This window comes from Phyllopteryx taeniolatus, chromosome 2, assembly GCF_024500385.1.
Source record: "Phyllopteryx taeniolatus isolate TA_2022b chromosome 2, UOR_Ptae_1.2, whole genome shotgun sequence".
Taxonomy (NCBI): domain Eukaryota; kingdom Metazoa; phylum Chordata; class Actinopteri; order Syngnathiformes; family Syngnathidae; genus Phyllopteryx; species Phyllopteryx taeniolatus.
In genome coordinates this window covers 33644912-33657675 of record NC_084503.1, presented here as the reverse complement: position 1 = coordinate 33657675, position 12764 = coordinate 33644912, and the positions used below count along the sequence as shown (strand labels likewise).

At 40.3% G+C, this 12764-nt stretch overlaps 1 protein-coding gene and 1 long non-coding RNA gene across 4 annotated transcripts in view; one reads left to right on the top strand and one right to left on the bottom strand.

Annotated features, from left to right (window-relative positions):
- LOC133474288 (uncharacterized) overlaps positions 1-12629 on the bottom strand; it is a 73538-nt gene extending 60909 nt beyond the window's left edge. For both annotated transcript variants that reach the window (XR_009787442.1, XR_009787443.1), the window contains exons 1-2: positions 12488-12629; positions 2114-2211 (exon numbers count right to left, since the gene is read on the bottom strand). This is a non-coding gene — a long non-coding RNA (uncharacterized LOC133474288). The remainder of the gene's footprint in view (positions 1-2113; positions 2212-12487) is intronic.
- kif26ba (kinesin family member 26Ba) overlaps positions 1-12764 on the top strand; it is a 121846-nt gene that overhangs the window by 66962 nt on the left and 42120 nt on the right. For both annotated transcript variants that reach the window (XM_061765820.1, XM_061765819.1), the window contains exon 5: positions 789-999. In XM_061765820.1, coding sequence (XP_061621804.1) covers positions 789-999 — 211 coding nt within the window. The remainder of the gene's footprint in view (positions 1-788; positions 1000-12764) is intronic.

Sequence of the window (12764 nt, the reverse complement as noted above, 5' to 3'; positions counted from 1 at the left end):
AATAATTTTAAGATGTACAAAAAACAACTTATTGGAAATAAATCAATCCATCCATTTTCTATCATGCTTTTTCTCAGAGTTGTGATTAAGCTGGAACGTGTCCCATCTGACTTCTGGCTACAGGCAGGGTACACTAGACTTCTCGCCAGCCAATTGCAGGGCACATACAGACAAACAACTATTCACACTCACCTATGGACAATTTTAGAATGTTCAATGAGTTTAACATGCATCATTTTGTAATGTTGGAGGAAGCCAGATTAAACTAATACCAGCATAAGGAAAACATGCAAACTCACTCGTGAAGCCCACCTTTCATGATCATGCATGATTGTGCTCTGTTGGGGAGAAATAGTCAAGAAGCTAAAAAGGATGTGGTGTTGAGAGAACAAGGGATGAAGATGGAGGGGAAGGAGGAGAGAACAAAGGAGAGCGCCTGAGTTGGGAATAGATGCAGCAGAAATATAAATATCATATTTAGTGGCTCCCTTTGAGCAGAACTCCACAGGGAATTGAGCAACAAGAAAGCAAATGAGCCACTCCCCATCCAGATGTTACTACTTATGTAAACGCGCACGTGAGTGTGTGTATGTGTGCGTGTGTGCGCGCGCACGCGCCTGCGTGTGGTCATATACCACTCTGCAATTAGCATTTCTGTCAAACTTTAAAGACGTCATTGCAAATCCTTGTTAGCAAGCGGCTCGTCATGCACAGAAAACATCAATTATGTCTTGAATCAATCAATATCATTAACATCTGTTGTCTTTCGTCTGTTGTTTCGCTGTCAGAGCTGCACAAAAACTGAATCTAGCATCCAAGAAGAAGAAGCTGAAAACCGCCACGACGGTGCAGCTGCCTGTGACATCATCTTCACCGACCTGCGACAGCCAATTGTTCCCCACCAATTTCAGCTCCGCCCTGTTAGCAGCCCCGCCCCCGGCTCCACCCTGCCTTCTCCGTGCGGCCAATAAGATCAAAGACACACCAGGTCTAGGAAAGGTAAGGTGTATTTATTTAAGATCATTATAGTTAAATAAAAATACTATACAAACCAATGAATACAAATCTTTTATCATTTAATTTTTTACTATTTTGAAACTTGTTTTATTTCTTTTTTGTATATATGAATCTATTTTTTTTTTACACTCCCTTTTCACACTCCTGTTTGATGTCTAATTATTAATTTTCAAAAACCTTACCATGTTATAGTAGTTGTACAGTTAGGAGTTTTTCGAAATATGAGCCGTCGTTCGACCAAATTTTTGCTTTGACTTGCGAGCGCAGACTTGAGATACCAGTGCGGTATGGTGGCAGTGACGCAACTCACTTCACAAGAAGCAGCAGCTTGGCAGACAGTGAACAGTTCTTCAAAAACAAAGCCTCAAGCTGTTTATTGCCGCTTCCAGCTGAAGTTTACTCTTCAAACTAAACATAAAACAAAGACCATTACACCTTGTGTATTTAAAACCACGTTTTGGCCACCACTTTCAGTCCGCTAGATTAATGCTAAACCTAAATAGCATTATGTTGCAGTGCTTTGAAAACTTTACCAGGTTATAGTTTTGCTAATTCATACTAAGAGTTTGAACGAGTGCAAGTCAGTATCAAAATGTAAAATGTTTCACAATTCTGACCTTCAGCTTGATGCTTTTCTCTGGTGTCACCTCCGTAGAATCGTAACAAAAATATGCCTAAGTGTTACCACGGTAACACATCTCAAGCTGACAAAAGTCATCCGTCACCCTAGCCAGTGGCTGATGAAATGTGTGTGTGTGTGTGTGTGCGTGTGTGTGTATGTGTGTGTTGTGGATGTGGTTGGGGGCGTTGATGCTGCTGAAGTGTGTGCAATATCGATTGTCCATGTAATGAGTTTTTAGTGCCCCTCCCCCCTCCTCAGTTTTGGGCTCACTGACTGTGGGTGTGTGTGTGTGTGTGTGTGTGTGTGTGTGTGTGTGTGTCGGCACGAGAAAATGAATGAGTGTTTCTGATCAAATCAAACAGACGTCAAAAAGACGCTGTCCATTGCGATACAGAGACAGAGTGAGGGAGCGATACCCCACACGTGCGTCTCCAACAAAGATATAGAAAAAAGAAATAAGCAAGCCTTACTTACCCATGTTGCACTTCTGCATGGTTGTCTTAAAGCGTCATGGTCCTGAGCCGTCCTACAGGCTTAACTTTCTTCTTCCTTTATGGGTAAACGGTTCTCATCTAGGAATCAAAACAACAAATTACTCACTGGACAATTCATTTGGTTACACCTGAAAAATGTAATTAGATCCTATACATGACAGTAGCCACAAATGCTAATAATGCTCAGCTTTAATTGACACTGTAAGAGAGGTATAACAAATTTGCAGGAATATGCGCAGTGTACAGTAGAGCTACAAGCAAAATCCATCCATCTATTTGGATCTCAGACCACTTTTCCTTATTACGGTTGCGGGTAGCTGGAGCCTGTCCCAGCTGACTTTGGGCAAGAGACAGCGTAGACCCTTGCACTGGTCGCCAGCCAATCGCAGACCACATATACGTAGACAAACAAACATTTATGCTCACATTCACTATGGACAATTCAGTCTTCAATTAACCATACATGTTTTAGGAATGTGAAAGGAAGCCCAGGCAAGCACAGGGAGAACATTCAAATTAGACTTTAAAATGACATTTTAAATGTCAAATGAAGAAATCCATTTTTTTTTTGGTCCACTTTTGAGGCTTCATTTGAGTTTCCCCCCATATGGAAGTGACAGATGTCTCCTCAGTTGTCAGGGAGACACACTCACATGTAAAGACACACACACACACACACACACACGTATAAAGTCTGTCTGCCTCCTAGCATCTTCATTCAACCAAACTGGCTCTGCTTATTGTTTCTTTCGAAATTCCATACATTTATCCATTTTCGAGACCGGCCACCGCGGGTGGACTGGAGTCTATCCCAGCTGACTTTGGGCGAGAGGTGAGCTACACCCTGGACTGGTCGCCAGTCAATCACAGGGCACATATAGACAAGCAACATGTGGACAATTTAGAGTCTTCAGTGAATTTAAGAAGGATGTGTGTTTTTAGGATGTGTGAGGAAACCCAAGTACCTGGAGAAATTCCACGGGGAGGAGAGAGATGTTCCGATAAAGACTCAAACTCGTACCTAATGAGCCCCCCAAAGAAACGTGTCGTTTCGAGTGGAAGACTAAAGGTGGCAACTTTTGAAAAAGTGGATTTATCAAAAAAAAAAAAAACAATTATCCTTCTCTCTCATCTTTGAAAACAGATATTTGGTTTCTTGAGCATGGTGTACATAGCTCCCATTGTCAGCGCGGATATACACAGATTAGCATATAAAAACTACCAATTTAGATAAAAGTAAGAGCACAAGCACATGGTACTCGCTTGACTTTCAAATGAAAATGTATTCTTTCATTTTGAACTGGGATTGTTGTGACTCGCAAAAATAAAAATGTAACTTTGTACGATAGCACTTTCATCTAAATTCACCGTAGGGCCCCTGCACACTAAGTGATGCAACCGAACGCGTCTGAAATGAACCGTCAAATACCGACATACTGCAATGGAACATTTTTGACACTCGGCACTGCATTTTTATTGAATCACAAACAACCTGACGCGGTTGTCAAGGAAGTATCAGATTGCCCTGAATGCTGTAGCTATATTTCAATAAACAAAGAGAGGAAATGGGGAATAAAGGTACTTCCGCATTACGGGAGCAGAGACTATTAACTGTACTGGCGAGGCTCTCGTGTCGTACCCAGAAATCATGTAATACAACATGGCATTTTTGAGCGGCGGTTACATCTGCGATGTTGCAACGGCGTTCTCCTGTGATACAAATTTCGAATTGCAGCCAAATCAGTTGCTGAAGGTTGGCTTCTCATGAAAAGTAATCGCACAGCCCTGCACAATGCGCGACAGTTCAGTCGCATTCATTGGCGTCGCTCAGTGTGGGTGGGCTCAATCCACCCTGACTTTGAGAACGCGTACACTGAAGCCACAATCTTATTTTAAGTCAATGAGCCTCAATCACTAATAAATGTGTAGAAATGTGCTTACGCAGACTAAGTACACAAATGGAGCTTATATGCAAAATCACCGTCACATTCATGTCATGTGCGTACCGGCCAATTTTCTTTGCACCACCGTACAGACAGTATGTTAATGAATCAGAATTCATTGTAAATGACGGGCTCGTGCCCAGGTCGCTCCAATCGCCGTAAGGCACGCGTCCCTGTTTCCTCATAAAAAGACATCCGTTTGACACATCTCAGCCAATGGGCCGAGGTTGAAAGTTGTGAGACATGGGCCCCAAAACGTTCATAATTTTCTTAATCTTCATCCTATTTTCAAAAGGTTCATATCATTGGAAACCTTGTCAAACACAGACACTGTCAACATATAATAATGATGTTTATCATTTTTCATTAATTCCAAAATTTAATGAGAGAATGCAACAGAAAATATATAAGCCACGCCGCTCTGAGTTAACGTCACAACTTCAAGCAAGCCACCGGCAAGGTGCGTTTGCCTCTGATCTTTGACGGTCATTCATCAGCTGTACATTTCGGGAAATGTTGCTCGAGATTTGTAGCATGCATGTGAAGTTGACCAGTACGAAATCTCTGAAGCCTTGGAGTAATATGATTTGGCTTTTCCGATTGTACGATCAAAGCGTGAACTAGCGCAATCTGCTCGTCGTGTGACAACTGCCAACACAGAGACAGTTAGTGAATGAAGCCCAATGTCTGCTTCCTTGAGGTAATTCTCAAATTTCCTGTATAAGCAGTGTGCTCTTGAGAAGACCTTACGGCTGTGATATGGGAAGAAAATTGCATTGGAGCTCAGAGAGAAGCCACATCCTGCTATTTTCCAACATAAAAAGCTTGTGCTATACAAAATCAATCAGATATCGCCGAGAGCTAATCAAATACACACATGCGCACGCACAAACGTGGGGACGAAAATGACCCGGGTGACATTTCTCCAGGAAAAATGTCACCAACCAGTGGGGGTCGGCTACCCCTGCTGCAATGGCATTTGCACATGCGCACCCCCCCCCCCCCCCAAACCCTCCACCTTGCAGGACCAGATTTCATAGGATTACATTATATAATGAAGGATGACAAATGAGCAGCAAATCCCCTAGTGGCAGGCTTCGAGATAAATCTTGCACTACACGTTTAGTTTGCAGGCCCGATGTTAATATGGCAGAAAACAGATTGGGACGTCACAGTTATAGCCGGGGGAAATCACCCTGCGCGGGTCACGCGTATGAATACCTGCTACCCGTCCGAGGATGTCAAATTAATTCAAATCCCTTAGAGGATGCTCCTGAGTGGCATGTGCATCTCACTTTCCTTGTGGTATTGTTATGCTCCATGTTGTCCTACAGGTTGTAGGTGCCTCCTCACTTTACAGTAATTAAATCAAACAGCTGGGAGCATCGCATTGAGAAGCACAGGGGTGCCCGTGGATCAGTCAAGGAAATTTTACAAAATGCAAAGGGACTGTCATGGTATTCAAAAATTCTTTTTAATGATGTTAAACTGGAAAAAAAAAAATGGGTCCACAACCTTATCTGTATTTTTTTTAATTGATGATTTAGAAATTAGATAAAATACAAGAAAATACGAGTTTGAATAACAGCAAAATAATTCACTATTTAATTAAGATAAAAGACATTAACAATGATGAAAAGCTAACCTCAGTTTCAACTGATTTTTCTTACAATTGTTACAATATTATGTTTATTATTGGTGTTGTAGTCTAGCTGTCCGTACGCCTGCCCACCCGCGCTCTACAGTATCTATCTATCATCATCTGTCTATCAACAGTATAAAAAAGGAATAGATTGATAGATGATACTATTTATTTAATGACGAGAGATCAAAATATTAAGAAACAGCTCCTTAGCTTTATTATCTTTGTCAAAGTATTTTAAGACGAAATGTCGGCGCCACTGAGTGTTAATTGGACTGCATTATATTGTGAAAAAACAAAAACTGTAAGTCAAAGTTTGAGATATTCTTAATTTGACACCAAATAGTGATTACGTCCATTGGACAGCATCTTCATGAGTTAGAATATTCTTTCAGGTGGCTATTTGCTATTCAAAAAGAGCAAGCTGGTCCAGTGGAAATACAAATGTATAAATCAAGGACACTAGAAGGCGAATTAAAGGGGGGAGAGCTAAGATAAAGGGTTATACTTCTTCATTCGTGTCCTCCATCTCTGTCCTGATCATCCTTTCATCCATGCTCATCTCCATTTGTCAATGTTCTCAATGACTAGAGGACAGAGACAGACTTGTTTTATCCCCTCTCATCTATGCACTCCACATTTCGCATGCACACACGGTTAGAGACTTGACCTTGGGGGGAAGATGTTACTATGACAGCTAATCAATTTTTAATAGCAGCAGTGATCCCTCTCAGGCAGCAAACTGTGCATGTGTGTGTGCATGTTCTATGTGTACACTCTCATGCCTTTAAATGAATGAGTGAGTCTATTATGAGACTGCTGTATTCTACCTTATGGATGAAATATTAATGTACTCCGTGCTGGCAGAGGTAGCGCATGTTATTGACAAACACGCACGCACACACAGACACATCCTGCTCCTTGTGTTGTTCATTGCTTTTTTCCATTTCCCCCCCAAAAACAAAAAGTTCTGAGATTCTTTTGAAATGATCTTTTTTTCCTATATTAATACGCATGTGAAACCATAATGACTGAAGGAAAATATTTTTTTCCACAAATGTGAAACACGTTTGAGCCGTGTGAGAAAGGATCCAGGACTGGTGTCAAAAAAGAAATATTTCAAACTCAAAGTAGAAACTACAAGTTCTTCCCCTTTAATGTGGGCCACATGATCAACCAGCATGTCCACAAAGAGATCTGGCAGCATTTGCTTTGTTCAGTGCACGACAAGAGCCACCAGCAGGACAACTCATGTCATGCTGATTATCCATGACGACGCGCCTGCATACAGTGCCCTGTGATTTTGTGTGATTTAAAAAGAAATTACAAAAAAATCACTCTTTCCCAAGCCAAGGGGATGACTACAAAATAGCTCAATCCTTCCAGGGGCCCCATGGAGGTGTGGAAGAGAAGACTAGGAAAGGACGTTACATTCGAGGGGGATTACTTCGAAGGGGAAACCTTTTTTAATCATTGTTATTTAATTTCAAACCTATAATCAGCATGGACTATTTCAATCATGTACCACCTAGTGCTAAATTTGCTTTATAGTACAAAATCAATATCAATCTTGAGCAGAAGTGGGATGAATTGCTAAAAGGAGAGTTTACTGAAAGAATTTGTGTCTGCGGTGTCATACTTAGATACATACTTTGGAGCCAATTAGGGCATAGCGTCACTCTCCTATTGATTTTCTAGCCAATATTAGTGTCGCATGGTGGTGAAAAAGTGTCGGGCAACCTTTTGTCATGTTCTCAAGGTTGTTTGTCACATTGTCACAAGTTACTTCCTCAAACTGGCTTTAGGCTTCACTTTACGTTGGTGTGCAGTGGTGTTAAAAAGAGGCAGAACAGGAAGCCCTACAGTGTAAAGCGTATAGCGTGTAGCGTGAATATAATCATCCTAAACTGTTCTAAGTTTGCACATTGGTATCTCATGAGCATGCTCGTGAGAATCTTTTTTTTTTTTTTCCATGCCGGTTTGTCGAAATATGTCTTTATGCGAAGCTGGTCCGTGGTACAAAAATGGTTTGGGACAGCTCTACTGTGGTAAAAAAAAAAAAAAAAAAAAAAGTCAGCGACATCATTGGTTAATCGACTTCAATTCAGCTTTCATCACCTATAGTCGACTACAAAACAATTTTAAGCCGTTCAACCCCTCGTGTTATATAAAATATAAAATAGTCTATTTCGGAATGTATATAGTATCGTACATGACCCACATAGAGTGACTATAATGCTTAACTTTTTGTATGTTTTGCTACTATTTTTACAATGATGTTGAAAGCATTACCATATTGGTACCATGCTTGTTGTTGTGCTTTAAAGGTAACTTTTAAAATAATGTTTCAGCATGTTTCAGTAGTGTAGGTCAATTTAGTTTCGGCACCAGACCTTTTGTATTACAGTATATCTTACTAAAATATTATGGCATTGTGTTGATCTCATTTACCTTCATATTGGCATTAGGTACTATGAATCTACATTAATGTGTACTCAAGTGTACAGTAGTAGTAATAGTATTTGCCTATTTTAGGCTCCATAAACTCAACAATATTATATTAGATTTTTTTTGTGTGTACAGTATGTCTTGTTAAGTGCACATATGAATAATCTTCTTTTAAAACTGAACTTGAACATTTAGCATGTATCAGTAAAATGGATGTTTAATTTTGAGTGCAGTGCTTGTCTTTTTTTATTTATTTTTTTTTTTTACATTTTCCAACTAGGTACGTATCACAGCGTCATGGCATTGTGTTTTTAAATTCATTGACAATGTTTTGTCATGTGTCAGGACGAGTGGTTTAGTTAGGCTAAAAAAACAACAACCTCAAAGATCTTTCATAAATACAATTTGAAAGGATTGGCCCCATTGCCTATAGCATGCCTTTTAAATGTCTTTGAAAAGTACAGTCATTTCTTCTGGCTATTCAGCGTGTGCAACAGGAGCTCATAGGTAAAACTATTAGATGGATAAGTGGGATAGCCATTAGTTCAGAGTGCTGTGAGAAGGATGGGAAGAACGGAGGGAATGGCCATTTTGAGAGAGGGATGAAGGGATGTGTGAGGAGATATTAGTGTTGTCTCACCATCTCTCCTCTTCCTTTTTCAATAACCAAAACAACAAAGAGTCCATTAGCTTTGTGCGCTCTCATCAACAAAGTGTGTCTTGATGAAATTGGCTGTAGCGCATGGCCTCACATATTGATCCATACCGGTGTGGAAGTAGGCCAAGGATCCTCTGAGAATAGTGTAGCTTTCAAAACAGTCAAGCAAACACAACTTAGCCTAACTCAGGTTTAAACATGGGAAACTCACAGGACACCATTTGGTGCTTTTGTCACCAAATCATTGATTGTTGTAGGATACTAGGGGGTTCTATGGCTTCGTAATCGTCTGTGCGCAGTACACGGTCACAGTCATACATCCACATTTTGCGTGTTCATCGATTTTATGTCATTGAAAAGACTAGGAAGAAGGATCAATCTGCTGACTTAGATACGCTCGCTGGATTTGTGTTTCTGTGAAGCTATTTTTTCTGTTTTGACAGAAGAAACAAGCGGCAGACGTTTCTCTGCTGTATACGCAGAAACAGCAGATCTTGCAGCAGTTAAAAATGCTAGCAATATTTTAATTTGGCCTCACTTCACTAATCCTCACGCACCCACCGAGTCTCTTACCAAAGCCGGGGCCTCACTACCATGCAAGAGCGCGTTTCTCAAACATGGCTGTTCACAATTAAATGGGATTCTGAAAGCGCGTAGACGTGAGAACGTCACAGAACAACACTTCAACCAAATAAATTGGACCTGAACGAGTTCAATGAAAGAAAGTTCATGAACTAGTTCATATTTTGGGCGAACATTAATTGAATTTAGTTCATTTCTGCCTGATGAATGTTATTGAGAATGCGCCTAATCGGGTGTCAAAGAACGTTTTTTGGACGAAAGTTCATTTACATTCAAGAGTGCCAGGTTTTGTTGGGGACTTCCAGGACAAAACATGCCTTAACACACTATACACGAGCCTTCATATGTCAGGGGGATTAGGGCTGGATTTAGCAACCGATTCAGTGCGTCCGTCTTTCATGTTTACATGCGCGAGGTGCGTTCAGGGACACACCATAAATGGGAGAGCATGTCTTCTTCGTGAGGAAAATGTATTTGTTTCAGAATGCTTTTGTTAAAACACTGTACATTCACATTGTCATAATATGGAATTTATTTTGGGTTGTAATACAAGATGAATTAGTTCATTTTTGGAACAATGAACTTAGTTCAACATTTTGAATAATGAACAATTTTTTTTAACAGATCATTGTACTCATGTACTGCTGTCATGTCATACTGACAATTTTAACAAAGAGGGTATGACAAAAAAGTTACAGAAAACGAAAAAAAAAAAAAAGAACTCCCCTTTTTATTATTGTTTAGAGTTTCCCACTGTCTTATTATACTGTCCTTGGAGGCATTCACTTAAAGGGAACACATTACGGAAAAGTGACTTTTTAATTCCTTGTATACACGTATTTGGGTCTCTGGAGTGCCAGCTGATGGACGTATTTTCCTTATATCCAAAATACAATACGTCATTTTGATGTCCTCCCCAGGTGGATGCCTGGGGCCACTGCCCACCACTCCCCCATTGCATCGCACCAGCGTGGCGCACTCTGCAGTAGACGGTCTCCCATTTAATACACGGATGTTTAGACAGGGTGCTAAGTGAGGTGTAATTCTTGATTCTTGGGGTACTTTGACCAAAGCTCGTCAAGACACCTGGGACCTGTTTTAATTTGTGAAAAAAATTGCACAATATATCTCCTTTCATGTATTGAAAATACCTGGTGGAATACATTGATGATATCTGAGTAAAGGCGGAATTTTTGATGCAGCGCTTGTATTGGATCTCATTAGATTATGCGGGTGTACGTAATGTTGTGACTGGCGAGTGGAGCTAGATAATCTGCATCCATGTTTGCGCCTCTCTTTTTATTAATCTTAAAGAAGAAATTGAAGGACTATTTATCTCACTATGTGAAGGAAGTGACACACTGTAGCATCGTGGCCTCATGGACTGTATGCACTACATATTTACTGTACTCACTCTCAGACAAGAGGAGGAAAAAGGCTCTCAAGAGGCGGGATGATTTTATGAGTTACGCCTTATAAAGCGTGCAACAGTAAAATACTTCCCCCAGGCTCTCACTGATGTGATGGGGTCTTTTATTGGGGTCACGAGAGTGCATGAGGAATCCGAGTGCGTTACTACGTGCGTGTGTGTGTGTGTATCCGACGTGCAAAGTGTTGACCTGGCACTGAGCCACTGCTCAGTTCATCTGGGTCGCAAAGGTTGCATATTAATTGTTTACAGGTGAGTGTGAGGCATCATTTTTAAACTGATCATTATTTTCTTGTGAGGGAGACTCAAATACACAGAAACACACACACATGCGCGCGTGCACACACAGTTTATTGAACCAGCTTTCTTAAATAGCCCATGGTCATTTAATGATGTAACTAAGGGAAAGCCTGTTAATATGTTATTAGATGTGAGTGAGAGAGCGAGAGATGAATGCGCACATAAACAGCAACATACTGTGTGCTAAGACCCCTTTGGTTTTTATATCTCCCTTTCTACAACATGGGATACATAATATATTTTTACATTAGTTACCAGGCACCGGAGAGGCTTTTATGCTTTTACACTTCATAACCTAGTTGTCATTTGAGATGGGGTTGCTCAGTGGAGCATGACCTTGTTGGGATTCCTTCTTGTTTTTGTCTCTCGGTTGTGAAATTATGCGGTTAAAAATGAATAAAAAGTTGTTTCATATTCATAGACAGTAGCCATGGGCATAATCGTTGATTAATTGATCATTAAGAATTCTGACAATGGTGTGGAAGTGGTTGTTGATGAATCATGTCTCAAAGCAATTGAGGCAAAATGGAGTGCACGTCTTGGTTGCAACCAGCAGACAAGTTGATTCAGTCTCTATTATTTTGCGAGTTCATCTACATGCCATCAGGGAACTCAGCGACATCCACACACACATTTTTTTTTTGTATTTTATTCCTTTTAAAAGAAAACCACTATTCAAAATAATTCATTATTTTTAAAATTGTGTTTTGCTTGTAGGTGGGTTAATGTATCTATCCATCCATCCATCCATCGATTAAGAATTGATTAAAAATAGATAATCTTCATAATTTTCCCCATAGTAGAACAAGGAAATTTAGGCCCATCCTTAATGGACATGAGACTGAAAATTGAATAAATAACAGCTCCAATAACATGTTGGAAAATGTCAAGTCATGCTAGATTTATCATCCATCTAACCATTTTCTGTAGTGCTTATCCTCGTTAGGGTCACTGATGACCTGGAGCCTATCCCAGCTGACTTTGTGCAAGAGGCGGGGGGGGGGACTGGTTGCCAGCCAATAGACAAACACCCATTCACACTCACATTCAAACCGACTGACAATTTAGTGTCTTCAATTTAACCTAACATGCATGTTTTGGAATGAGGGAGGAAACGGGAAGAAGGCCAGAGAAAAATCCGCAAGCATGAGAAGAACATGCAAATGACACAAAGGAAGGCCGGTGCCAAGATTTGTAACACAGAACTTCAAAACTGTGGGGCAAACCACTGGAGCACTCTGCTGCCCAACATTTATGGTGTATTTTCTTAAAATAATATACAATATATTGATTTTATGTAAACGTACAGTATATTATGCGAAGTGTAGTAGTTGTAGTAGTGGTTCACTCACCTGACATTTGCGCAGTATTGGTGCACTTCCCACCTAGTAACGGTGTGAATGTGGGAGTGTATTGTTGTCTCCCTTAATTGACTGACAACCAGTCCAGGGTCTAGTCTGCCTTTTACCTTGAGTCAGCTGGCGCCCGCTCCTCACGACCCTGAGCAAGATACAGTAAGTGTTACGAAAATACATGCATTATAACTAAAATACACTAAAAAGATACTGTCGGATAAAACATTTTCCAACATTTCATAACAGTATAATATTACATGACTTAAAAAAGGAA